We start from the raw sequence: 27,839 nt of genomic DNA on the forward strand, positions 1-27,839 counted from the left end.
ACAATTGATTGTTCTCTAGCCCAGTGTATGTGGTGTGTACTATAGTTTTAGCCATTCTTTCACTAACTATTAACTTTTATTTTTCTCCATCTCTCTTTCCGGAGGGGCTGAGGACACCCTGGACGAGCCTGGCCCAATCCCACCTGGGTCCCCTCCTACATGCTTCCTGCCTGTTACTTTAAAGTCCATAATTAACTTATACAGCTCTGGATCCAATGTCTTACACACTACTGTAACAACTTGTGTCAATTATTTGCTCGTTTATATAACACCTTTTTTATTACTAATGACACAAAGGTGTGTGACCATTAATTTTGGCTGCATGTCCATTTAACAATGGCGTAAAGTAGCTCAAGCTAATGCTTACACCAATCCATTAGGCGAGGGATGGATAATTGGTATGCAGCCATTGATTTTTAGGTGGCTTCATCAACAGATGGAATGTCTCCCAAATGGCACCATTTTCCCAATACACAGTGCACTAATTTTGACCTGGGTTCATAGGGCTCTGGTCAAAAGTAATGCATTATACAGGCAAAAGTAACAGGGTGTCATTTGGGATGCATTCTGCTTGTTGAGCACTACCCTGCCTACTGTAAACCATTTCTCCCATTCCCCCAGTTAAGCAAAATAAAGGGAGAGGCGGTGACATTAATTGATGTTGTAAATGACTTTTCTTGTCAATTACTTTATTTTATAAACGTACCCTATTGTGTGTGACCTTTTTGAAGTTTTAATAGAACCTTAATTCAGCCAACAAATCCATATTTTCATTAATGGAATATTCAACAGACTGACCAGTCATTTAACAATGAGATTCATTAGTTGCATTGCATTTGTGTCTGGTGTTGCCATTCAGGCTCATCTAGCCTTGGTATGGAATACCTGATTACTAACAAAATACCTCAGCCATAGGAAATCATTAGGGAAAGAAGTCACACTTCCAGTTTTCAATACTCTATTTGACTGCTGTAATACAAAGATATAGGCCGTATAAAAGCATACATTCAAGACCCTATGGTCAGATCGCTTTTCACAAAGTCGTCATGGTAACAGGCAGGTAGGAGGTAGAGTGTGGCCAGCTTGGATTGGGCCAGGCATGTCGAGGTATCAGGCCAGGGTGTCCTCTGTCACGGTCCCAGAGCCTCAGGCCCTCCGGAAGGGGAGACAGAGAAAATATGAGGGTTAGTGAGAGCATACAGTGGAGGTAGAGAATAGTCAATAGTGTTGCTGTGGAACCTGGATAATCTAACTAGCACACACCTGTTCGACCTCGCTGTGATACTGTAGGCCTACTTATGTTACTTTTCTGAGTCAATTCAGGTAGCATTCAATGTCCTGCGTTTGTGTTAACCATGGCAGCCAGCAAGGTAAATGAAGAGATGTGCAGGTAGATAATCAGCCTGTGTCTCTGTGGATCCTTTCCCTTTAATGCATTTTTCATGTCAGCCAGGCCCTTCTTTTCAAAGAAACAACATTGATTTAAATCTCTAGGTGTCTATTGCTTCAGTCCTTGTTTCATTTTCACTTCTTCAACCATGGATCACCTTAAGGAGAATAAGGTGAGAAAACAGTTAATGTCAGCCAGGCCCATCTCTTCAAAGAAACACAATTTATTTCAATCTCTAGTAAAATAGGTAGTTTTGTTCTGGTCACGAGATAATCCAGAAAATTGCTGTAATCGGCGCCACACTCAGGCAGAAAACTGAATCTTCTTTTCTCAGCCAAGCCTATTTTTTTCAAAGAAAAATGATATCTCTATTTGAGCCCAATAAGTAGTTTTGTTGTGATCACATCAACATCCTAACAATGCAGGTAGGCTAAAGAGCGCCACCTTCAAGCTGTAAAATTGGAATGTTCTATCAAAATGTGAACAATTAGTTTCCCTGCCTGATATGTCTGCTACTTAGAAATACATGACATTCACTGCTATAAATACATCTCTGTGTGAAAAGGTGTCCTCTGATCTGTTTTGTCATAAACTCAATGTGTTCTGAACACTGCTGGTAACCAGATGTTCCCAATCATTTAAGTAGCCTAGTAAACAATGCCCCCCTCTGGTATGTTCTATTGCAAACTGTCTAGGACTCGTTGTTGTTGACCTGTTTACTACTCAAATACACTCAAAGATATTTGACTTATTAGGTCAAAGACGAAATTAACTGCAGTGTATTGGTCTCAAATAGCCTATATCATCATAACTAGGCTACACAGCACCACCCATTCTCCACCGTTTCTCATAAAATTAGATATTTTATCGTATTAAAACCTATGGAAAGGGGAGACTCTTACGAACACGATGGTGTTCTCCGTTTTACTCTCCGACCCAGGGAATTTGTCTGAAGGTAACAGGTGTTGTACCGAAAATCTCCCCCGACAGAATTCTCCCTCCCTTTGGGTGGACGCGCGCGCACACACTCAATTCTTCATTGCTGCGACTTGCTTGGTAGTTGAGATTTCTGCTTTTCACTCCGTTGTCAGTTTTCACTGATCTTAGTAGCAGAATGCATTTTTTATTTGTGTCCTTCAAGGAAGCTGTCAATCCCTCCTCTATGTTTAATATAACACACATACATTCATTATTAATTTCGGTAGCCTATCCTGAAGTGAAGTTTGTTCTCTAGCAAGTATTTGACTCTGATGTGTGCCACAGAACGTATTTGACTCTAGTGACAGAATTAAGGAAAATATTTACTGTAAATAACTCCGCCCATTTCACGTGAGTATTGACTACTACGCTACCTGACCAAGGTAAAGTAAAGCAAATAGCAACATAAAAGACACTGAAGGAGATCCTCGAACGGAATAATTTACTGTAGCCGATTGGTTGAAATGTCCATGAGCTTAATAGTATATATTTGTTTTACCAATACTACGGGAAAGAATGATCAAATATCTCTTGATTATTTATCTATGGACGCCAGGTAGGCTTCGTTTTCATTGGCGGCGTCTCATAATCAGCAATTACAAGGAAAATGTTTACTATTGTGGTATCTAGTGCAGTTTACATCTTATCACATATTGAACTGGCAAGTTTAATTATGTCTTAATCTCAATATTTTGCTCATATTATTTTCCGTCAAGCTATAGGAATAGTTCAGCTGTCATTGTTCAGCTGTTGTAGATACATTTGGAGGATATATGTTGTATATAATTTAAGATTCCCATTTTCCCATTAATAAAATAAAAAACGTTTACCCCCCACACCCAGACATCTATGGCATAATGCTGTGCCATAAGGATACAAAAATATTTTCTGAACATTTATTAAGTGAAATATAGTAGAAACAAATATTCATACAAAAATACAAGTTGGACATAAACTAGTAATTTTCACTGCCTCTCAAACCTGATTCTGGGGTCTATTCTTCTTTGCTGTCAATGTCCTTAAGCTCACTGTCCTCACTATCAGAGGGTATGATCCTAACTGCTCAATTGCTTGTCAATGTCAGTGGATATGTTGGCAAAAACATTGACCAAGGCCGTCTTTTAACATCATGTTAAAAGGGTAGTTAGGGTACCCTGAAAAGTACCCTAACTACACAACGTTGCCCTGAGGCAACAAAATTAAACTTTTTGGAATATATATAAAAACAAAATATGTTCAAAACCAATCAAATATGCTTCTTTAGAAATTCCTACACAAGTACATGTGAAATGTGTTGTTTTACAGGGTCAACCATAGTAGTACAGCGCCTTAAATTAGGGTTCAAGGGAACATCGACACATTTTTCACCTTGTTGGCTCAGGTATTCAAACCAGTGACTTTTCAGTTACTGGCCCAGTACTCTAACTGCTAGGCTACCTTTCACCCTAAGGTGAGGGGCAAAAAGGTTTTCTGTTGCCTTAGGGCAACGATGTGCAGTAGATGGTTAAAAATGCATTTTAAGCATGCTTAACCAATGTAATCATTTTGTGTCATTTTAAAACTCGCCCAAACACACCTTCAGCTATAGCCAACTGCAACACGTATGTGGGTGGCATTTACTTTGGTTTTCACTCCCTCTACTGTATTTTCCACCTACCTTATATAGTATGTGCTATATCGAAAAATATATATAGTTACAGAGTTGAGTAGTGACATATATAACACTTAATGCTTTGTTGAGGCATTGATCACAACAAAAAGTATGTTGGCAAAGCTTACAGAAAAACAAACAAGCATTTATGATGCAATAAATCGGGTTAATATGGTTAATATAATCATGAGAGGTCCTTGAAAGACATGTTTCACTGAGCACATGTGGTATTCTGAAACACACAGGAAACAAATGTGGTCTCGTGCAGTCCGGAAAATAAGCGTTTCTTTGTGAGGGCTTATGAAATATCTTATCTCTCAACCTTAATCACATCAACATCCTGTTGTTGTTCTATACAATGTTTCTCTTCAACTAGAACTTTAAGACATTCTACATTATGTTAAGGAAAAAGGATGTCATTTCATTCTCTTAATAATCTTATTTCATTTTAGAATTGTTTAGTGATGCTCTCTATAAAGTGTAAAGTGTCTCAAGTTGACAATTCGTAATGCCCTTGGCAGTTGATCATCTACTGTCTGCTGTTTCTCCTTTCCTAGTTGTCTCACATGGGTCCAGTGTAGGATGTCCTGAAGGAGTTCATTTTAACTCTGTGAACCTGAGGAACATTGCAAAGTGGCATCCTGGGAAAGACACACCAAATGACACACATTACACAGTGGAGTATGCAATGTAAGGACACTTTTATACATTTCCATAATCTTGGTACCCAGAACCAAATCAGCTCCTCAATTTTGTCACGAGAGACTATTTCCATTAACTAGTTAAGCAATAATAAGGGCCGAGGGGGTGTGGTATATAGCCAATATACCACAGCTAAGGGCTGTTCTTACGCATGACACAACGCGGAGTGCCTGTATACAACCCTTAGCTGTGGTATATTGGCAATAAACAACAAACACGGAGGTGCCTTATTGCTATTATAAACTGGTCACCAACGTAATTAGAGCAGTATAAATAAAAGTTTTGCCATACCCGTGGTATACGGTCTGATATGCCACAGCTTTCAGACAATCAGCATTCAGGGCTCGAAACACCCAGTTTATAATTGTAAATAAATACCCATGATCCATGGATTTAAGGAAACATCCCATGATGTGTTTATTTGTCGTCTCCTAGTTATGGTGACAGAATGGATAGTGGGGCGACACAGGTGCGCTGGAGGGTGAAGAACCAGTGCAGAGACATCCCTCAGACCCGGTGTGATCTATCCAATGAGACCACTGACCTGGATGAAGGCTACTTTGCCAGAGTCAAGGCTGTGGGCACAAACCTATCCTCCAAATGGGCATTCACGGAAAAGAGGTTTGACCCCAAAGCTGACAGTAAGTTGAGATCCTCTTCAAATATAATTTTCCTGATCTATGAATTAGGAGCGATAGCGAACCACTTCAAAATAAAATCAGAGAAGGATATGAAATGTTTATCCTCCCCAACAGCAACCTTTGGACCACCACTTGTAAAACTTGTGGTGAAGGAGAATAGTGTTACTGTCAAGCTGAAGGGTCCAATGAGATGGAAGACTGGAAACATGACAAAAGAGTACTCCTTGTTGAAAATATACCCTCAGATGACATACAACCTCTCTGTGTACGACAACAGAAGCAACAAAACGGTTGGTGTTATGTTGGTTACTGTAACACTGTGTAAATAATTAAATGACATAATATGTAGGACTCCCTATAGGGACTTTAATCAGTGCAAATTGCTGCATTAATATATTATAATAGACAATTCTATATTTTATATCATCGTAATTATTTTATAATGCAGATTTTTTACGAGTGTTAGTTCTATTTTGTGTATTTTAACTTTCTGTATTCATTTTGTCTTTTAGCATCACTTCACTGTGGAAAACAGATCCTTTGAATATGGGTTGCTTGCCTATGAAACCCAGTATTGTTTCTCTGCTAATTCCCAGGTCCTGTCACTTCCTATACCTTGGCATGCCTCTGAATGGCAGTGCTTAACAACCCCAAAGGGTAAAATGAGACTTGAGTTAATCCAATGGCCTAGTGTGCAGTGTTTTTGAAAATGTTTATTACATGCATGGAGATCTGTCAGGATTAACCTGCCCAACAGGTTTTGGTAAATCGCAAAAGCATTCCAAGAATTGTTCTCTCTACCGGTAAATGTGACAGGAGACTTTAGGTGTTTCCCAGAGTGTATTTTGTCTTCCTGGTAGAGAAGGAATTTTGTTGAATTTGAAGGTGTGTGTGTATGTTCTCAGCTGTAACCTATAGACTTTTCTCTTCCTATGATGGCTGTACACTGTATAGATCTCTTATTTGATCTCGACCCTACCACTCTGTCTTTACAGATCCCTTCTACGATCAGCTGCTACTGATGCTGATGGGAGCCGTTGTACCATCAGTTATCTGCCTTTTCATGCTGATCCTGGCCGGATGCCTTTTCTACCACTTTGTCTGTGGTAATAAACAGAAAAGTCCCCCTTTCCTGGTAAGAATAATAGACTAATAGAAGCCTTCAACAATGGCTACGAAGTGCAATTTACTAAGATGTCACCCTTTTTGCTCTTACAGGAAATATTGGACCTTCAGAACCCACCGCAGACTTTCTGTCCTGAGCATACTGTGACAGTGAATGTGGTACTGGTCAACATTGCCAAGCCCATGGAGTTGATAACCATAAAGCCTAACAACATCCCTGCCCTGATCCACCAAACAGAGTGGGAGCTCGAACTACCCAACACTTCCCAGCAAGCCCCTGGCATAGAACCTCCAAAGGAGGGAACATGCGAAGATGAATTCGGTGAGGCCCAACCAGAGCCTCTAGACTACGGCTTCGTTGGAGCGGCCCCAGAGATGCCGGAAGTAAGAGAAAGTGAGGCATCTGACATTGAGAAAACCCATCCCCTTCGTCTCAGCCAGGTCAACCCGTACATAGCACAGAGATGTGCACCAGGTTCACAGGAGCCTGTGGAGAATGTTTTGACTGGGATGTGTTTAGACATGAACCCCAAGACAGGGCACTTTAGAATGCCACTGCTGTCTGATATAAAGCTGGGGGTGGAGAGCACAAGTTACAAAGAGCCTGATCAGATGGGTCCCTACGCACCACAGCACGTCTCTGTCAGAGAGACCACTGAGGTGGACCTGTGGGGAGACGAAGCTGAAGAGCCCCAAAGTTACCCCACAGACTACGGCTTTGTGGGAGCAGTCCCAAAGCAGCAGATGGTGCCAACAAAGTACCAGACGCGGTCTAACAGGAGGGATAATCAGCCCCTGCTGCTAGCCCAGGTCAACCTGTACAGAAGCCAGAGGCAAGCTCTGTTTCCACAGGAGTCTGAGGAAGAGGATGGATTAGGTGGTGGTAACTGTGTTGACTGGAGCCCTACAACAGGGATCCTCCAGATGCCTTTGCTCTCCAAGCCTATTCCAGAAGTGGAGGGAGCGAGGAAGGACAGGGAGTCAGAGCAGTTGGAGATCTTACCCAGTGTGTTAGTGAGGCAATCCTCAGAGGAGAGTGAGGGTGAGAGTGACCTGACTAAACTACAGAATGTCTGGAGTCTACAGATCAACATGGAGGACTAACCTATTAGGCAGTTAACCTATTGGACACTTAACCTATCAGACAGTTAACCTATTGGACACTTAACCTATCAGACAGTTAACCTATTGGACACACATTATTACAGCAAAAAAGTTTATTTACCGTATGCAGAAGAATAATTCAGATTCCTGTTTGTACCATTTGATTCAGTTGCCAAGGACATATTTTTAACTAATCCAAAATGCTTTGTAAATGCTTCAGCAATGTGATTGTAACTAATTTATTTTTGAGGTTTTGTTTACTTTGTACCTTTTATCCATACTTTTCTACTAACTTATCACGATTGATGTATTGCCAGATAGCTTTTTTTTTGTACAATTTAATTCAAATTGTATATGAAGGCACATGCAATGCCACTTTACCTCATGATGATTAACAAGCAGTGAGTGTTGCTGTAAAGGTTTATAACCACACGCTAAACTATGAAGACAATGCAAATAAAGGATATATACAGTACCCGTCAAACTTTTGGACACACCTACTCATTCAAGGGTTTTTCTTTATTTTGACAATTTTCTATATTGTAGAAAAACAGTGAAGACATCAAAACTATGCAATAACACATAGGGAATCTTGTAGTAACCAAACAATTGTTAATCAAGATATATTTTAGATTCTTCAAAGTAGCCACCCTTTGCGTTGATGACAGCTTTGCATTCTCTCAACCAGCTTCACCTGGAATGCTTTTCCAACAGTCTTGAAGGAGTTCCCACATATGCTGAGCACTTGTTGGCTGCTTTTCCTTAACTCTGCGGTCCAACTCATCCCAAACTATCTCAATTGGGTTGAGGTTGGGTGATTGTGGAGGCCAGGTCATCTGATGCAGCACTCCATCACTCTCCTTGTTCAAATAGCCCTTTCACAGCCTGGAGGTGTGTTTTGGGTCATTGTCCTGTTGAAAAACAAATGATAGTCCCACTAAGCACAAACCAGATGGGATGGCCTATTGCGGCAGAATGCTGTGGTAGCTATGCTGGTTAAGTGTGCCTTGAATTCTAAATAAATCACAGACAGTGTCACCAGAAAAGATCCATCACACCTCCTCCTCCATGCTTCATGGTGGGAACCACAAGTGAGGAGATAATTCGTTCACCGACTCCCAAAAACACGGTACCAAAAATCAAGAATTTGGAGTCATCAGAATAAAGGACAGATTTCCACCACTCTAATTTCCAATGCTCCTGTTTCTTGGCCCAAGCAGGTCTATACTTCTTATTGGTGCCCTTTAGTAGTGGTTTCTTTGCAGTAATTTGACCATGAAAACCTGATTCCCACAGTCTCCACTGAACAGTTGATGTGGAGATGTGTCTGTTACTTGAACTCTGTGAAGCATTTATTTGAGCTGCAATTTCTGAGGCTGGTAACTCTAATGAACTTATCCTCTGCAGCAGAAGTAACTCTGGGTCTTCCTTTCCTGTGGTGGTCCTCATGAGAGCCAATTTCATTATAGCGCTTGATGGTTTTTGCGACTGCACTTGAAGAAATGTTCAAAGTTCTTGACATTTTCCGCAATGACTGACCTTCATGTCTTAAAGTAATAATGGAATGGAATTTGTCTTTGCTTATTTGAGCTGTTCTTGCCATAATATTTGATTTGTTTTTTACCAAATAAGGCTATCTTCTGTATACCATCCATACCTTGTCACAACACAACTGATTGGCTCAAACGCATTAAGAAGGAAATATATTCCACTAATTTACTTTTAACAAGGCCCACCTGTTAATTGAAATGTAAGTGACTACCTCATGAAGCTGGTTGAGAGAATGCCAAGAGTGTGCAAACTGTCATCAAGGCAAAGGGTGGCTATTATGAAGCGTCTGAAATATAGAATATATATTGATTTGTTTAACACTTTTTTGGTTACTACATGATTCCATATGTGTTATTACATAGTTTTGATGTCTTCAATATTATTCTACAAGGTAGAAAATAGTAAAAAATAAAGAAAAACCCTTGAATGAATAGGTGTGTCCAAACTTTTGACTGGTACTGTATATCTGTTATTTCCTTAAACACTTTACACGTTGATGTCATTGGTGCCTTGTATTATACTTAGCACATTGAGGCAATATTGACTTTACAATGTTACCTGACTTTTAAAAGCACCAATGACCAAAGGCATGTTTATTCACTTTTTTCTACTTCATATTTTGGTGGGAATGCGAGTGTGACTGTGTGTGCTTGCGTGCGTGTGTGAACTGGTTAACTGTTAACAGTTGACTTTCACATGGACTGTGGATATTTATTCTCATGATCACCTCTTTGAAGAAGTCTACCATTTAGAACATGAACTGAGGGACCTTTTGTTTTTGTTTGTTTCAAAAAGCCACATTAAAAAGGAAGTGAGTCATTTATGTCACGAAAAGGCATCTACAAAGGTAAAAAAAAATATCTGCCTGTGTTTGACATTTAACATCATTCCTTAAAAACAGATTTGTCTTTATACTGCAGAATGTGAGCTTTATTGTAGTCTCTTTAAAGGACAGAACCAGTCTGTTCCAGATAAATGATTGTACACCCTGATAACTCCTGCTTCTATCTGCAGGCTTGTTAGTGGTTAATTATAAAATTATCATATAACAACATGTAATATTACATTGTGTAGGGCATCACACACACTACTAGTCATGATTCAATGCTGAAAACGACCGTCCATGTGGCATAAAACTGTTTGGTAATAACAGTCCATGCTCTGACCAATACCTGAGGAGGTGACCAAGCTGTCTATGGAATCTCCATGTATTCTAATCCTCACTGAGTAGGGAGGGCGTGAGGAAATAGACTTAAGAATACACTGTGGTTATGAAATATCTTGTCATCTGTTCTTAAGAATAAAAGATGCAGTTACTGTAGATTTGGAACATGGTGTAAATCAACTGTGTGCTTTTATCTGTGTGTTCAAACAAGGGTTTACAACCATTATATGAGAAGACCAGTGACTTTTACACCATACAGCACTGAGTGTGCACAAAAGCAATGCAATTGTTGTTCTTAATTAAGAAATCAACAATGATGTAGGCCTACAATATATTGTACAGTACACCAAGGGAGGCTGCTGAGGGGAGGACGGCTCATAATAATGGCTGGAACGGAGTAATGGAATGGCATCAAACACATGAAAACCATGTGTTTGATGTATTTGATACCATTCCACTGATTCCACTCCAGCCATTACCACGAGCCCGTCCTCCCCAATTAAAGTGCAACCAACCACCTGTGTTGTACACAGTATCAAAAAACATAGAACAGACTGCCAGAAGCATGATGTTGGTTCATTGTGAAGCATAACACAAGCGAGCTATTCTCTTTTATGATGAAAGCTTTTGAAAAGATGAACTGAAGAAAAGGAAATGCACCAATCAGGATTCAGAAAAGAGGAGCTGAAGAAAAGGAAATGCACCAATCAGGATTCAGAAAAGAGGAGCTAAGTGGATGTTAGTATTTTATTCTCATGATTCAGACATTCTTGAAAATTGAACAGATTAAATATGAAAGATCTCTCAAGACTTTTTACATTTATTTATTTATTTATTTAACCTTTATTTAACCAGGTAGGTTAGTTGAAAACAAGTTCTCATTTACAACTGGCGACCTGGCCAAGATAAAACTGTAACGGCGTTCTTCGTTTGTCGAAAGAGAGTCGGACCGAAACGCAGCGTGGTGGTTAATCATGATCTTTAATAAAGATACATGAAATAACTAAATAAATACGAAAACAACAAACGGAACGTGAAACCTATTACAGCCTATCTGGTGAACACTACACAGAGACAGGAACAATCACCCACGAAAGACAAAGCGAAACTCAGGCTACCTAAATACGGTTCCCAATCAGAGGCAACGAGAATCACCTGACAGCTGATTGAGAACCGCCTCAGGCAGCCAAGCCTATACAACACCCCCTAATCAGCCGCGATCCCAAATACAACAAACCCCAATACGAAATACAACACGTAAACCCCTTTCACACCCTGGCCTGACCAAATATATAACGAAAACACAAAACACTAAGACCAAGGCGTGACAGAACCCCCCCCCCAAGGTGCGGACTCCCGGACGCACCTCAAAACCAAAGGGAGGGTCCGGGTGGGCGTCTCTCATTGGTGGCGGCTCCGGCTCGGGACGTGGACCCCACTTCATTAATGTCCTCGTTCCTCCCCTTCGCGTCCTGGGATAATCCACCCTCGCCGCCGACCATGGCCTAATAGTCCTCACCCACAACCCCACAGAACTAAGGAGCAGCTCGTGACTGAGGGGCATCTCGGGACTGAGGGACAGCTCGGGACTGAGGGGCAGCTCGGGACTGAGGGACAGCTCGGGACTGAGGGACAGCTCGGGACTGAGGGGCAGCTCGGGACTGAGGGGCAGCTCGGGACTGAGGGGCAGCCCGGAACTGAGGGGCAGCCCGGAACTGAGGGGCAGCCCGGAACTGAGGGGAAGCCCAGTACTGAGAGGAAGCCCAGTACTGAGAGGAAGCCCAGTACTGAGATGAAGCTCAGGTAGGTAGTAGGCTCCGGTAAATCCTGGCTGATTGGCGGATCTGGAAGATTCAGGTTGACTAGCAGATCTGGAAGATTCTGGTTGACTGGCGGATCTAGCTGCTCTATGCAGACTGACATCTCTGACTGCTCCATGCAGGCTGACAGCTCCTTACAGACTGGCAGCTCCTTGCAGACTGACAGCTCCTTGCAGACTGACAGTTCCCTGCAGACTGGCAGCTCCTTGCAGGCTGACAGCTCCTTGCAGACTGGCAGCTCCTTGCAGACTGGCAGCTCCTTGCAGACTGACAGCTCGGACTGCTCCATGCAGGCTGACAGCTCCTTGCAGACTGGCAGCTCCTTGCAGACTGACAGCTCCTTGCAGACTGACAGCTCCTTACAGACTGGCAGCTCCTTGCAGACTGACAGCTCCTTGCAGACTGACAGCTCCTTGCAGACTGGCAGCTCCTTGCAGACTGGCAGCTCCTTGCAGACTGACAGCTCTGGCTGCTTCATGCAGACTGACAGCTCCTTACAGACTGGCAGCTCCTTGCAGACTGGCAGCTCCTTGCAGACTGACAGCTCCTTGCAGACTGACAGCTCCCTGCAGACTGGCAGCTCCTTGCAGACTGACAGCTCCTTGCAGACTGGCAGCTCCTTGCAGACTGGCAGCTCCTTGCAGACTGGCAGCTCCTTGCAGACTGACAGCTCTGGCTGCTTCATGCAGACTGACAGCTCGGGACTGAGGCAGCTCGGGACTGAGGGGCAGCTCGGGACTGAGGGGCAGCTCGGGACTGAGGGGCAGCCCGGAACTGAGGGGCAGCCCGGAACTGAGGGGCAGCCCGGAACTGAGGGGAAGCCCAGTACTGAGAGGAAGCCCAGTACTGAGATCAAGCTCAGGTAGGTAGTAGGCTCCGGTAAATCCTGGCTGATTGGCGGATCTGGAAGATTCAGGTTGACTAGCAGATCTGGAAGATTCTGGTTGACTGGCGGATCTAGCTGCTCTATGCAGACTGATCTCTGACTGCTCCATGCAGGCTGACAGCTCCTTACAGACTGGCAGCTCCTTGCAGACTGACAGCTCCTTGCAGACTGACAGCTCCTTGCAGACTGACAGTTCCCTGCAGACTGGCAGCTCCTTGCAGGCTGACAGCTCCTTGCAGACTGGCAGCTCCTTGCAGACTGGCAGCTCCTTGCAGACTGACAGCTCTGACTGCTCCATGCAGGCTGACAGCTCCTTGCAGACTGGCAGCTCCTTGCAGACTGACAGCTCCTTGCAGACTGACAGCTCCTTACAGACTGGCAGCTCCTTGCAGACTGACAGCTCCTTGCAGACTGGCAGCTCCTTGCAGACTGGCAGCTCCTTGCAGACTGGCAGCTCCTTGCAGACTGACAGCTCTGGCTGCTTCATGCAGACTGACAGCTCCTTACAGACTGGCAGCTCCTTGCAGACTGGCAGCTCCTTGCAGACTGACAGCTCCTTGCAGACTGACAGCTCCCTGCAGACTGGCAGCTCCTTGCAGACTGACAGCTCCTTGCAGACTGGCAGCTCCTTGCAGACTGGCAGCTCCTTGCAGACTGGCAGCTCCTTGCAGACTGACAGCTCTGGCTGCTTCATGCAGACTGACAGCTCTGACTGCTCCATGCAGGCTGACAGCTCCTTGCAGACTGGCAGCTCCTTGCAGACTGGCAGCTCCTTGCAGACTGACAGCTCTGGCTGCTTCATGCAGACTGACAGCTCCTTACAGACTGGCAGCTCCTTGCAGACTGGCAGCTCCTTGCAGACTGGCAGCTCCTTGCAGACTGACAGCTCCTTGCAGACTGACAGCTCCTTGCAGACTGACAGCTCTGGCTGCTTCATGCAGACTGACAGCTCCTTGCAGACTGGCAGCTCCTTGCAGACTGGCAGCTCCTTGCAGACTGGCAGCTCCTTGCAGACTGGCAGCTCCTTGCAGACTGACAGCTCCTTGCAGACTGGCAGCTCCTTGCAGACTGACAGCTCCTTGCAGACTGACAGCTCCTTGCAGACTGACAGCTCTGGCTGCTTCATGCAGACTGACAGCTCCTTGCAGACTGGCAGCTCCTTGCAGACTGGCAGCTCCTTGCAGACTGGCAGCTCCTTGCAGACTGGCAGCTCCTTGCAGACTGACAGCTCCTTGCAGACTGGCAGCTCCTTGCAGACTGGCAGCTCTGGCTGCTTCATGCAGACTGACAGCTCCTTGCAGACTGGCAGCTCCTTGCAGACTGGCAGTTCCCTGCAGACTGGCAGCTCCTTGCAGGCTGACAGCTCCTTGCAGACTGGCAGCTCCTTGCAGACTGGCAGCTCCTTGCAGACTGGCAGCTCCTTGCAGACTGGCAGCTCTTTGCAGACTGGCTGTGCTGAACAGTCGGGAGACTCCGACAGAGCAGGAGAGGCGAGGCGCACTGTAGGCCTGATGCGTGGTGCGGGCACTGGTGATACTGGAGCGAGGACACGCACAGGAAGCCTGGTGCGGGGAGCTGCTACCGGAGGACTGGTGTGTGGAGGTGGCACAGGATGTGCAAGGCTAAGGTTGTGCACAGGAGGCCTGGTGCGTGAGGCTGGCACCAACTTCACCAGCCGACTAACACGCACCTCAGGACGAGTATGGAGCGCTAACTCAGGTGCCATCAAATCACCGACACGATCCGTCGGACGAATATGATATCTATAGCACCAAGCTAGCAACTCCCTCATTACTCTCCACTCCACTTTCCCCATTAACTCCTTCACAGTCTCATCTTCGCTCACCTCTAACACCGGCTCTGGTTCTGGTCTCCTCCTTGGCTCCTCACGATAAACAAGGAGAGTTGGCTCAGGTCCATCTCCTGACTCAGCCACTCTCCCTCTAAGCCCCCCCCCCAATATATTTTTGGGGCTGCTTTTCGGGCTTCGCTCTGCGCCGCCGTGTCTTTCTTTTCTCCAACTCCATTCGCCTATAGCCTTCTTCGCACTGCTCCAGCGAATCCCATGCGGGCTCCTGCACTCTCTCTGGGTCGGCCGCCCACCTGTCGATTTCTTCCCACGTCGTATACTCCATAACGTCCTCCTTTCGCTTTTCCTGCGGTCGCTGCCTGTAACCACGCCGCTCGGTCCGTGTGTGGTGGGTGATTCTGTAACGGCGTTCTTCGTTTGTCGAAAGAGAGTCGGACCGAAATGCAGCGTGGTGGTTAATCATGATCTTTAATAAAGAAAACGGCGATACATGAAATAACTAAATAAATACGAAAACAACAAACGGAACGTGAAACCTATTACAGCCTATCTGGTGAACACTACACAGAGACAGGAACAATCACCCACGAAAGACAAAGCGAAACTCAGGCTACCTAAATACGGTTCCCAATCAGAGGCAACGAGAATCACCTGACAGCTGATTGAGAACCGCCTCAGGCAGCCAAGCCTATACAACACCCCTAATCAGCCGCGATCCCAAATACTACAAACCCCAATACGAAATACAACACGTAAACCCCTGTCACACCCTGGCCTGACCAAATATATAACGAAAACACAAAACACTAAGACCAAGGCGTGACAAAAACACAACAGTTCAAGACTTCAAGACTGAGTTTTTTTAAATAAAAAAATACATGCAGGCCTACTGTACACATCAGTGGCCTCAATCTGTTGCTCACAAGTGAAACCAGAACTTCATATCTTATGTCATAAAAACAGAATCATAGGTACACTAGATGGGGCCCTTTTCCTATAACAGCACATCTGCAGTCTATCTGTCTGTACTGACTGTGAATTGGAAGATATGGATTTGGAAGGTGCACTTCTGAGAGACAGGTTCCTGCTCTGTACAGAAGTGTAATTTCTGTACAAATGTGATAGCTCAAGGCAAGCTTATCTCACTTCTCTTTGAGCATTCCTTTTATTTAGGTAAAAAACATAATTCATATGCTTCTTATAGAAAAACCTAGGAAGTTCCAATTTAGCTGATTTAGCAAAGCTCTGCTGTATTTAAATCTCGTAAGCCTGAAGACAGCTCAAACCTGTAAGCTGTGTTTCCATGTGGGTCACACACTGCAAACACCATCAAAGTAAAGTCCTCACACTCTCTGTCACACTCTCCCTCACCCACTGAGTTCTCTCCCTCCTCTCACAGCCAGCCTCACTCTTTTGAGGAAGACTCAAGGAGTGCTTGCCTGTTTAAGTCATATTGCTTATTTGCACAAATGAGGGGTGAGTGGGGTGATATTGAACACAGTGCTGAGACCAGACATATATTCTGCTCAATTACCTTGCACAGCTGAGGAGACAACTGCGGTAATGGCCAGGAAAGCCTTCAGCTAATCTTCCCACTCCAAGCTTCAAAATCTGTCATCCTCCCAGCCAGAGCCATGGGGTAATATACAGCTCTGAGCTGGAGCTATCACACTATCGCTCCAAAACCCTTTCATTATCGGGAAGTAGGTTTTATGGTTGGTGAATGATCATATCAGAAATTCATGATTGTGCTCCTCTGTAAAGGAAATCCATATTTGCAGCAGAACTGGGTAATAGACAGCTATGGACCAAGCAAAGTTTAATGCTGATGGATTATCTATAGGCCAGAAGACAAGAGCTTGGGACTATTAAAAACAAAAATATTATGTTTTAAGTGAGAATAGGCATTGGTCTGAAGCAGAAAAATAAAGAAAATTCACAAACACCAGAATGCCTATTCCACCCATGCTGTACCAAGATTTTCCAGCACACAACTTTGACCTACTACTGTAGCTATGTTGGTATTGTACTTCAAACTATGTATAGGCAGGTTGCTTAGGATTCAAACCTTCTCAAACAGCCTAGTTGGCACGCCCTGATCATAGAGAGCCTTTTATTTCTCTATTTTGGTTAGGTCGGGGTGTGACTAGGAGGGTGTTCCTATCTAGGTTGTTTATTTCTATGTTGGCCTGGTATGGTTCCCAATCAGAGGCAGCTGTTTATCGTTGTCTCTGATTGGGGATCATATTTAGGCAGCATTTCCCCACTGTGTTTTGTGGGATCTTGTTTTTGTGTAGTTGCCTGTGAGCACTCCAGAACGTCACGCTTTAGTTATTCTTTATTGTTTCTGTGCGTTTCATTAAATATGGAACCCATATTGTGCTGCGCTTTGGTCTGAGTATGTTTACGACGATCGTAACAGAAGATCCCACCACAACAGGACCAAGCAGCCAGCCCAGGAGGAGAAGGTATCCTGGGCTTGGGAGGAGATCAATAAGGAGAAGATATCCTCGACTTGTGAGGAAATTATGGCAGGAGACGAAAGCCTTCGTTGGAAGCAGACGCAAGGAGAGAAGGGGGGGGGGGGCATAAGGGGTGGTCGGCGGAGCCGGGGAGTGAACCAGAGCCAGTCTGGGAGAAGATGGAGAAATTGGAGGAGAGTGAACGGAGAGAGTCAGAGACCGTCAGTGAGTTGATGGAGAAATTGGAGGAGAGAGAAATGAGAGAGTTGTTGTGTTGGTGTATGATGCACGACATTCGCCCTAAGGAGCGTGTTATCTGTTTGATGCCACCTGAGTCAGCTCTCCGTACTCGTCCTGAGTACTGGTACTCCTGAGTACTGGTACTGGTGTCAATGTAAATAGTCTGGGTGGCCATTTGATTAATTGTTCAGCATTCTTATGGCTTGGGAGTAGAAGCTGTTGGACCTACACTTGGCACTCCAATACCGATTGCTGTGCGGTAGCAGAGAGAACAGTCTATGACGTGGGTGAGGCTTTGACAATTCTTTGGGCCTTCCTCTGACACAGGTTAGTATATAGGTCCTGGATGGCAGGAAGATTGGCCCCAGTGATGTACTTGTCCGTACGCACTGCCCTTTGTAGCGCCTTACAGTCGGATGCCGAGCAGTTGCCATACCAGGCGGTGATGCAACCAACCAGCTGCACCATCGGATGCTCTTGATGGTACAGATGTAGAACTTTTTGAGGATCTGGGGGCCCATGACAAATCTTTTCAGTCTCCTGAGGGGGGGAAAGGTGTTGTCGTGCCCTCTTCACGACTGTCTTGATGTGTTTTGACCATGATAGTTTGTTGGTGATGTGGACACTCTCGACCCACTCCACTACAGCCCCGTCGGTGTGAATGGGGGTGTGTTCGGCCCTCCTTTTCCTGTAGTCAACGATCAGCTCCTTTGTCTTTCTCACATTGAGGGAGAGGTTATTGTCCAGGCACCACACTGCCAGGTCTCTGACCTCCTTCCTATAGGCTGTCTCATAGTTGTCGGTGATCAGCTCTACCACTGTTTGTCGTCAGCAAACTTAATGATGGTTCTGGAGTCGTGGTTGGCCACGCAGTCGTGGGTGAACAGGGAGTACTTGAGGGGACTAAGCATGCTCCCCTGAGGGGCCCCCATCCCAAGTAATGTCCCCCGGCCAAATAGTGTCCTCCTCTACGTCACAATGGGATTCGATAAACTACTAGCGTCCTTTGCTATATAAACGCTGTGATTAGAATTGATGATGATTAGAATTTTGGAGATCCTTACGGTCTAAATGATTTCATTTCATCATCGGTATGCAAACAAGACTGATTTTTGCAACAATTTCAGTGTTTAAAAATGTTATGTTTAGCTAATAAAATGAAAACATTAACTACCTTGTTAACATTACAACATTTAATCCATGTCTTAAACATTGCTATGTTTCGAAAATGGCAAAGAAAGCATGTAATCTGCTTGGCCCCCTTTTTTTAACTAGGCAAGTCAGTTAAGAACAAATTCTTATTTAAAATGACAGCCTACCCTGGAACAGTGGGTTAACTGCGTTGTTCAGGGGTAGAATGACAGATTTGTCAGCTCGGGGATTTGAACAAGCAACCTTTTGGTTACTGCCCAATGCTCTAACCACTAGGCTACCTCCCAACCCAACGTTGGAGTTAGTTATCTTACAGATGACGAGGTCAGCTAATTTCCAAATCAAATCAAATCAAGTGTATTTATATAGCCCTTCGTACATCAGCTGATATCTCAAAGTGCTGTACATAAACCCAGCCTAAAACCCCAAACAGCAAGCAATGCAGGTGTTGGGGGGCTAGGGTCAGTTTGTTATATCTGGAGTACTTCTCCTGTCCTATCTGGTGTCCTGTGTGAATTTAAGTATGCTCTCTCTAATTATCTCTTTCTTTCTCTCTCTCGGAGGACCTGAGCCCTAGGACCATACCTCAGGACTACATGACATGATGACTCCTTGCTGTCCCCAGTCCACCTGGCCGTGCTGCTGCTCCAGTTTCAACTGTTCTGCCTGTGATTATTATTATTTGACCATGCTGGTCATTTATGAACATTTGAACATCTTGGCCATGTTCTGTTATAATCTCCACCCGGCACAGCCAGAAGAGGACTGGCCACCCCACATAGCCTGGTTCCTCTCTAGGTTTCTTCCTAGGTTTTGGCCTTTCTAGGGAGTTTTTCCGAGCCACCGTGCTTCTACACCTGCATTGCTTGCTGTTTGGGGTTTTAGGCTGGGTTTCTGTACAGCACTTTGAGATATCAGCTGATGTACGAAGGGCTATATAAATACATTTGATTTTATTTGATATCTCCTGGGGGGCAGGTCGGAGGTAGCCTCACTAGTCTCGTCCTTGATTGGTATCATACAAAACAAAAGTCTATTTTTGGTTCCAAGCACCCTTTTTAATGGGTTACAAAAGGGAATTTAGTGTTAAGCACATTCTCTTCCTTTACTGACTTCAATGGGTTTTTTCTCCAATGGGTTTTTTCTTCTGGATTTCGTGAAGGGTCCGATGAGGTCCAACCCTAACATTTAGATACAGGTAAAGTGTTTTTTACCTGTATCTGTGTCATACAGTATGCAGATTTTCATATTTGTAAGGATACTGACACACACACACATTCTGCTGTTGTCAAATAAAGAAACCATTACAAAACAAAATTTGAATTGAGACACTTACCGATCATGTGCCATGGTGAAACAACTTTGATCGGCTTCAACTCCGACGCCACAGTCTTCGCCTTCTCAAACTTCTGTCAGGCTAGACAGGGTACTGACCTTGAAGCAAAAAGCGACAAATTGAAATATTGTGTGCTCTCTGATATGACATTCATTGAAATCATAGAATTTCAGATATAATAGAATGTGATTGATAAACAAAGGTTATTTCACTTGCCCAGCTGTCCACCTCCTTGACAATTCCCTGTCAGAAGAAGCGCAGTTTGATTTTGACAATCATGCGCTTCACTCCGAAATGGCCAGCATGCATCTCGGTCAGCATGGCCTCCTTCTCCTCATTAGTAAAAATCACTCTGCTGTGTGGCTGGCCATCCTTCCCCTGTAGGTAGATATGATTACCTAACAAGTTGGAAGAGAAGAGTTGGAGAAATAATCAAGTAAAGCTCCGCCTTATCTCAGCTCACTGGTCACGATGGCAACACCCATCCGTAGCACGCGCTCCAGCAGGTGTATCTCACTGATCATCCCTAAAGCCAACACCTCATTTGGCCGCCTTTCGTTCCAGTACTCTGCTGCCTGTGACTGGAACGAATTGCAAAAATCGCTGAAGTTGGAGACTTTTATCTCCCTCACCAACTTCAAACATCAGCTATCTGAGCGGCTAACCGATCGCTGCAGCTGTACATAGTCTATTGGTAAATAGCCCACCCTTTCTCACCTACCTCATCCCCATACTGTTTTTATTTATTTACTTTTCTGCTCTTTTGCACACCAATATCTCTACCTGTACATGACCATCTGATCATTCATCACTCCAGTGTTAATCTGCAAAATTGTAATTATTTGCCTACCTCCTCATGCCTTTTGCACACATTGTATATAGACTCCCCCTTTGGTTTCTACTGTGTTATTGACTTGTTAATTGTTTACTCCATGTGTAACTCTTTGTTGTCTGCTCACACTGCTATGCTTTATCTTGGCCAGGTCGCAGTTGCAAATGAGAACTTGTTCTCAACTAGCCTACCTGGTTAAATAAAGGTGGAAAAAAAAAAAAAAATCTAAGTAAACTTGCACTGCTTACTTTCTCTTTCTGTTTCTCTTTCCATCTCTCTCTCTGCCTGTCTTCCACTCTCTTTCCACCTCTCTCTCTTTCATCCTTTCTTTCTCCCTTTCTCCCGGGCGGTAGTCATTTAGGCAGGTTACATTCACTTTCTTGGGTACAGGGATTATAGTGGTCTGCTTGAAACATGTAGGTATTACAGACTCGGTCACGGATAGGTTGAAAATGTCAGTGAAGACACTTGCCAGTTGGTCTGCGCATGCTCTGAGTACATGTCCTGGTAATCCGTCTGGCCCAGCGGCCTTGTGAATGTTGACCTGTTTAAAGGTCTTGCTTACATCGGCTATGGAGAGTGTGATCACACAGTCACCTGGAACAGCTGGTGCTCTCATGCATGCTTCAGTGTTGCTTGCCTCGAAAGAGAGCATAAAAGGCATTTAGCTTGTCTAGTAGGCTCGTGTCCCTGGGCAGCTCGCGGCTGTGTTTTCTTTTGTAGTCCGTAATAGTTTGCAAGTCCTGCCACATCCGACGAGCATCAGAGCCGGTGTAGTGGGATTCAATCTTAGTCCTGTATTGAGGCTTCACCTGTTTGATGGTTTGTCTGAGAGCATAGCGGGATTTCTTATAAGCATCCGGATCAGAGTCCCGCTCCTTGAAAGCGGCAGCTCTAGCCTTTAGCTCGGTGCAGATGTTGCCTGTAATCCATGGCTTCTGGTTGGGATATGTCCGTACAGTCACTATGGGGACGATGTCGTTGATGCACTTATTGATGAAGCTGGTGACTGAGGTTGTATTCTCCTCAAAGCCATTGGATGAATCCAGGAACGTATTCCAGTCTGTGCTAGCAAAACAGTCCTGTAGCGTAGCATCTGCGTCATCTGACTACTTCCGTATTGAGTGAGTCACTGGTACTTCCGGCTTAGTTTTTTGCTTGTAGGCAGGAATCAGGAGCATATAATTATGGTCAGATTTGCTAAATATAGTGTGAGTTTTGTATTTGTCTCTGTGTGTGGAGAAAAGGTGCTCTAGAGTTTTCCCCCTCTGGTTGTACATGTGATATGCAGGTAGAAATTAAGGAAAAATGGATTTAAGTTTGTCTGCATTAAAATCCCCGGCCACTAAGTGCGCCGCTTCTGCATGAGCATTTTCTTGTTTACTTATGGCCTCATACAGCTCATTGAGTGTCACCTTAGTGCCAGTGGCAGCATCGGTTTGTGGTTGTAAATAGATGGCTATGAAAAATACAGATTAAATCTCTCTTGGTAGATTGTGTGGTCTACAGTTTATCATGCGGTACTCTACCTCAGGCGAGCAATACCTCAAGACTTCCTTAATATTAGGCATCACGCACAAGCTGTTAGTGACAAATAGACACACACCCCCACCCCTTGTCTTACCAGGCCTGGTTGTTCTGTCCTGCCGATGCACGGAAAACCCAGCCAAATGTATATTATCCATGTTGTCTTTCAGCCACGACTCGATGACACAAGAGATATTACAGTTTTTAATGTTAGTAGGTTATGCTCAAATGGAGAACATCCTGTTTATTTTCCAGTGATTGCACATTGGCCAATAGAGGCAGGTTACCCACTCAACAATGAATTCTAGCAAAGCACCTCGACCTCTGCCCCTGTATTTCTGTCTTTTCTTCACGCGAATGACTGGGACTTGGGACTGGTCTCGGAGAAGCAGTATATCCTTCGCGTCAGAATCATTCAAGTAAAAATCTTAATCCAGTTTGAGGTAATCACTGTTCTGAATTCCAGAAGCTCTTTTCGTTCATAAGACACAGTAGCAGCAACGTTATGTACAAAATAAGTTACAAACAATGAGAAAAGACACACAAAATAGCACAGTTGGTTAGGAGCCCGTGAAACGGCAGCCATCCCCTCTGGCGTCATTGTTTTGAAACATGTAATTGAAAATAAATAATCATAATAACATCCTTTTTTTGTCAGTAGGTGCCCAACATACCATAACATGTGGTGTGTTGGATACAGTAGCTCAGATAGATAGAGCCCGCCTACATTCCTGTCTACGTTCCTGATTTCTTAACTGTTAGCTTACCTCTGTAAATGCATTATTGACATAAGCTCAGAACCACTTGTGTTTCCTGTTTTATCAATTGCTGTGCTGATCAATGGACAATTCATTACCTCTGTCAAAATAATATGTAGTTTAAAGTAGTGTTTGTACTTGTATTTATTTTGCAGTAAAAATGCAACAATAATACACATTTACAATAGGCCTATATCTAAAAATACATACAGATATATTATATACCGGTATACATCATTTTAATAGCAGGACACTGTAAAGTACATTATCCATCTGAAAAGTATGAATTAGGCTGTTTGAGAAGGTTTGAATCCTAAGCAACCTGCTTACACATAGTTTGAAGTACAATACCAACATAGCTAGTACAGTAGGTCGATGTTGTTTGCTGGAAAACCTTGATAGAGCATGGGTGGTATAGGCATTGTTGTGCTCATGTGAATTTCCTTTATTTTTCAGCTTCAGACCAATGCCTACATCTCACTTAAAACATCATTTTTTGGGCTGTTCTTATGCACGACACAACACGAGTGCCTGGATACAACCCTTAGCCGTGGTATATTGGCCATATGCCACAAACCCCCAGGGTACCTTATTTGCAATTATTGTATAAACTGGTTACCAATGTAATTAGAGCAGTAAAAATACAAGTATTTTTTATACCCGAGGTATATGGTCTGATATACACCGGCTTTCAGCCAATCAGCATTCAGGGCTCAAACCACCCAGTTTATAATACAGCATAACATAGCAATAAAAGTTAAGCAAAAGTGAACAATAATGACAAATGGTAGGAAAAATAATGTAGTTGTTAGTATTTATTTAACAGCTGATTTTCCAGAGCGCAGCGAAAAACCAGGAACCCAATTTAAGACAATATGGAGTAAATCATCCAGAAGGCGAGGTCAGTACAGACCAAGGCGCAGCGTTGTACGCGTACATTCTTCTTTAATATAAGAATGAACACAGAACAAAACTAACAAAATAACAAAACGAACTGTGAAGCTATACAAATTAGTGCTGACAGGCAACTACACATAGACAAGAACTCACAAACACAAAAAGGAAAATGGCTACCTAAATATGTTCCCCAATGAGAGACAACGCTAAACAGCTGCCTCTGATTGAGAACCATATCAGGCCTACCATAAACTAGACCTACATACCCTAGACTTACAAAAACCCTAGACAATACAAAACCCCTAGCGTACCCACCCTCGTCCTACCCTGACCTAACCAAAATATAAAGAAAACAGAGATATCTAAGGTCAGAACATGACATCACTCTTAAGAGAATAGAGCAAGTTCCTGGAAAATGCACAAATAATTGACATATACCCATGAACTATTTACATGAAAATGCACCTTAATGTTGACTGAAGAAAGACCGAGTACAACATGACCTGTAAACAAAAGTGAGTTATCACTGAGTATAAAATTCACAACCAAATGTACATTCATCAGATATAGTCAACTTTGTAAATACAATTCAGGGATGGCCACAATTGCTCTTGACAAGCTATAGGTCTGCAGTGCATTCGGAAAGTATTCAGACTCCTTCCCTTTTTCAACATTTTCTTACTTTACATCCTTATTCTAAAATCATCATCATTCTACAATGATGCTTCGCGTTCCTAGGAAACTATGCAGTATTTTGTTTTTTTACCTGTTATTTCTTACATTGGTACCCCAGGTAATCTTAGGTTTCATTACATACAGTCGGGAGGAATTACTGAATATAAGAGCAATGTCAACTCACCATCATTACGACCAGGAATACGACTTTCCCGAAACGGATCCTGTGTTTTGCCCACCACCCAGGACAATGGATCAGATCCCAGCCAGCGAGCCTAAACAACATCTCCGTAAAAGGGGCAAACGAAGCGGTCTTCTGGTCAGGCTCCGGAGACGGGCACATCGCGCACCACTCCCTAGCATACTACTCGCCAATGTCCAGTCTCTTGACAACAAGGTTGATGAAATCCGAGCAAGGGTAGCATTCCAGAGAGACATCAGAGACTGTAACGTTCTTTGCTTCACGGAAACATGGCTCACTCGAGAGACGCTATCGGAGTTGGTGCAGCCAGCTGGTTTCTTCACGCATCGCGCCGACAGAAGCAAGCATCTTTCTGGTAAGAAGAGGGGCAGGGGGGTGTGTGCCTTATGATTAACGTGTGCTCATAACAACATACAGGAACTCAAGTCCTTCTCTTCACCTGACTTAGAATTCCTCACAATCAAATGTCGACAGCATTATCTACCAAGAAAATGATCTTCGATTATAATCACAGCCATATATATTCCCCCCCAAGCAGACACATCGATGGCCCTGAACAAACTTTATTTGACTCTATGCAAACTGGAAACCACATATCCTGAGGCTGCATTCATTGTAGCTGGGGATTTTATCAAGGCTAATCTGAAAACAAGACTCCCGCTGTTCATTGACTACAGCTCAGCATTTAACACCATAGTACCCTCCAAACTCGTCATCAAGCTCGAGACCTTGGGTCTCGACCCCGCCCTGTGCAACTGGGTACTGGACTTTCTGACGGGCCGCCCCCAGGTGGTGAGAGTAGGTAACAACATCTCCACCCCGCAAGGGTGCGTTCTGAGCCCTCTCCTGTACTCCCTGTTCACCCACAACTGCGTGGCCATGCACGCCTCCAACTCAATCTTCAAGTTTGCGGACGACACTACAGTGGTAGGCTTGATTACCAACAACGACGAGACGGCCTACAGGGAGGAGGTGAGGGCCCTCGGAGTGTGGTATCAGGAGAATAAACTCACACTCAACATCAACAACACAAAGGAGATGATCGTGGACTTCAGGAAACAGCCGAGGGAGCAACCCCCTGTCCACATCGACGGGACAGTAGTGGAGAGGGTTGTAAGTTTTAAGTTCCTCGGAGTACACATCACGGACAAACTGAATTGGTCCACCCACACAGACAGCGTTGTGAAGAAGGCGCAGCAGCGCCTCTTCAACCTCAGGAGGCTGAAGAAATTCAGCTTGTCACCAAAAGCACTCACAAACTTTTACGGATGCACAATCGAGAGCATCCTGTCGGGCTGTATCACCGCCTGGTACGGCAACTGCTCCGCCCACAACCGTAAGGCTCTCCAGAGGGTAGTGAGGTCTGCACAATGCATCACCGGGGGCAAACTACCTGCCCTCCAGGACACCTACACCACCCGATGTCACAGGAAGGCCATAAAGATCATCAAGGACAACAAAAACCCGAGCCACTGTCTGTTCACCCCGCTATCATCCAGAAGGCGAGGTCAGTACAGGTGCATCAAAGCAGGGACTGAGAGACTGAAAAACAGCTTCTATCTCAAGGCCATCAGACTGTTAAAAAGCCACCACTAACATTGAGTAGCTGCTGCCAACATACTGACTCAGCTCCAGACACTTTAATAATGGAAATTGATGTAAAAAAATGTATCACTAGTCACTTTAAACAATGCCACTTAATATAATGTTTACATACCCTACATTACTCATCTCATATGTATATACTGTACTCTCTCCATCTACTGCATCTTGCTATCTTTATGTAATACATGTATCACTAGCCACTTTAAACTATGCCACTTTGTTTACATACCTTACATTACTCATCTCATATGTATGTACTGTACTCGATACCATCTACTGCATCTTGCCTATGCCGTTCTGTACCATCACTCATTCATATATCTTTATGTACATACAGTGCCTTGCGAATGTATTCGGCCCCCTTGAACTTTGCGACCTTTTGCCACATTTCAGGCTTCAAACATAAAGATATAAAACTGTATTTTTTTGTGAAGAATCAACAACAAATGGGACACAATCATGAAGTGGAACGACATTTATTGGATATTTCAAACTTTTTTAACAAATCAAAAACTGAAAGATTGGGCGTGCAAAATTATTCAGCCCCTTTACTTTCAGTGCAGCAAACTCTCTCCAGAAGTTCAGTGAGGATCTCTGAATGATCCAATGTTGACCTAAATGACTAATGATGATAAATACAGTCCACCTGTGTGTAATCAAGTCTCCGTATAAATGCACCTGCATTGTGATAGTCTCAGAGGTCCGTTAAAAGCGCAGAGAGCATCATGAAGAACAAGGAACACACCAGGCAGGTCCGAGATACTGTTGTGAAGAAGTTTAAAGCCGGATTTGGATACAAAAAGATTTCCCAAGCTTTAAACATCCCAAGGAGCACTGTGCAAGCGATAATATTGAAATGGAAGGAGTTATCAGACCACTGCAAATCTACCAAGACCTGGCCGTCCCACTAAACTTTCAGCTCATACAAGGAGAAGACTGATCAGAGATGCAGCCAAGAGGCCCATGATCACTCTGGATGAACTGCAGAGATCTACAGCTGAGGTGGGAGACTCCATAGGACAACAATCAGTCGTATATTGCACAAATCTGGCCTTTATGGAAGAGTGGCAAGAAGAAAGCAATTTCTTAAAGATATCCATAAAAAGTGTTGTTTAAAGTTTGCCACAAGCCACCTGGGAGACACACCAAACATGTGGAAGAAGGTGCTCTGGTCAGATGAAGCCAAAATTGAACTTTTTGGCAACAATGCAAAACGTTATGTTTGGCGTAAAAGCAACACAGCTCATCACCCTGAACACACCATCCCCACTGTCAAACATGGTGGTGGCAGCATCATAGTTTGGGCCTGCTTTTCTTCAGCAGGGACAGG

General features: G+C 44.0%; 1 protein-coding gene and 1 long non-coding RNA gene across 6 annotated transcripts; one reads left to right on the forward strand and one right to left on the reverse strand.

Moving 5' to 3' along the window:
• Positions 1-655: 655 nt before the first annotated feature.
• LOC109900705 (uncharacterized) lies at positions 656-2,672 on the reverse strand. Of its 2 annotated transcripts, none has more exons than XR_004211909.1 (2): positions 2,362-2,672; positions 656-1,547 (listed from the first exon to the last, which is right to left on the reverse strand). It is a non-coding gene; the product is annotated as an uncharacterized LOC109900705 (long non-coding RNA). The 2 variants fall into 2 exon arrangements; XR_002256644.2 differs by having other exon boundaries at positions 2,293-2,669.
• An 11-nt stretch (positions 2,673-2,683) lies between these two features.
• LOC109900704 (interleukin-20 receptor subunit alpha) lies at positions 2,684-10,472 on the forward strand. 4 transcript variants are annotated; one of them, XM_020496465.2, is made up of 7 exons: positions 2,684-2,924; positions 4,577-4,709; positions 5,157-5,362; positions 5,477-5,652; positions 5,875-6,019; positions 6,358-6,497; positions 6,581-10,472. In XM_020496465.2, exons 1-7 carry the CDS (start codon positions 2,885-2,887, stop codon positions 7,589-7,591), a joined length of 1,851 nt encoding a protein of 616 aa, XP_020352054.1. In that variant the 5' UTR covers positions 2,684-2,884; the 3' UTR covers positions 7,592-10,472. The 4 variants fall into 4 exon arrangements, with proteins under 4 accessions (XP_020352054.1, XP_031692974.1, XP_031692973.1 ...); XM_031837114.1 differs by having other exon boundaries at positions 5,959-6,019; positions 6,581-8,088; XM_031837113.1 differs by lacking the exon at positions 2,684-2,924 and having other exon boundaries at positions 2,943-4,709; positions 5,959-6,019; positions 6,581-8,088.
• The last annotated feature ends 17,367 nt before the right edge of the window (positions 10,473-27,839 follow it).

Source organism: Oncorhynchus kisutch, linkage group LG12, assembly GCF_002021735.2.
Source record: "Oncorhynchus kisutch isolate 150728-3 linkage group LG12, Okis_V2, whole genome shotgun sequence".
Lineage (NCBI taxonomy): Eukaryota > Metazoa > Chordata > Actinopteri > Salmoniformes > Salmonidae > Oncorhynchus > Oncorhynchus kisutch.

What these genes read in the sequence shown, in the direction of transcription:
- LOC109900704 (XM_031837112.1), top strand. Translation starts at nt 4,528, where the DNA reads ATGCCCTTGGCAGTTGATCATCTACTGTCTGCTGTTTCTCCTTTCCTA. An exon ending in ACAACAGAAGCAACAAAACG is followed by an intron (nt 5,653 to 5,874) that starts GTTGGTGTTATG and finishes TTTGTCTTTTAG; the next exon opens with CATCACTTCACTGTGGAAAA. An exon ending in AGAAAAGTCCCCCTTTCCTG is followed by an intron (nt 6,498 to 6,580) that starts GTAAGAATAATA and finishes TTGCTCTTACAG; the next exon opens with GAAATATTGGACCTTCAGAA.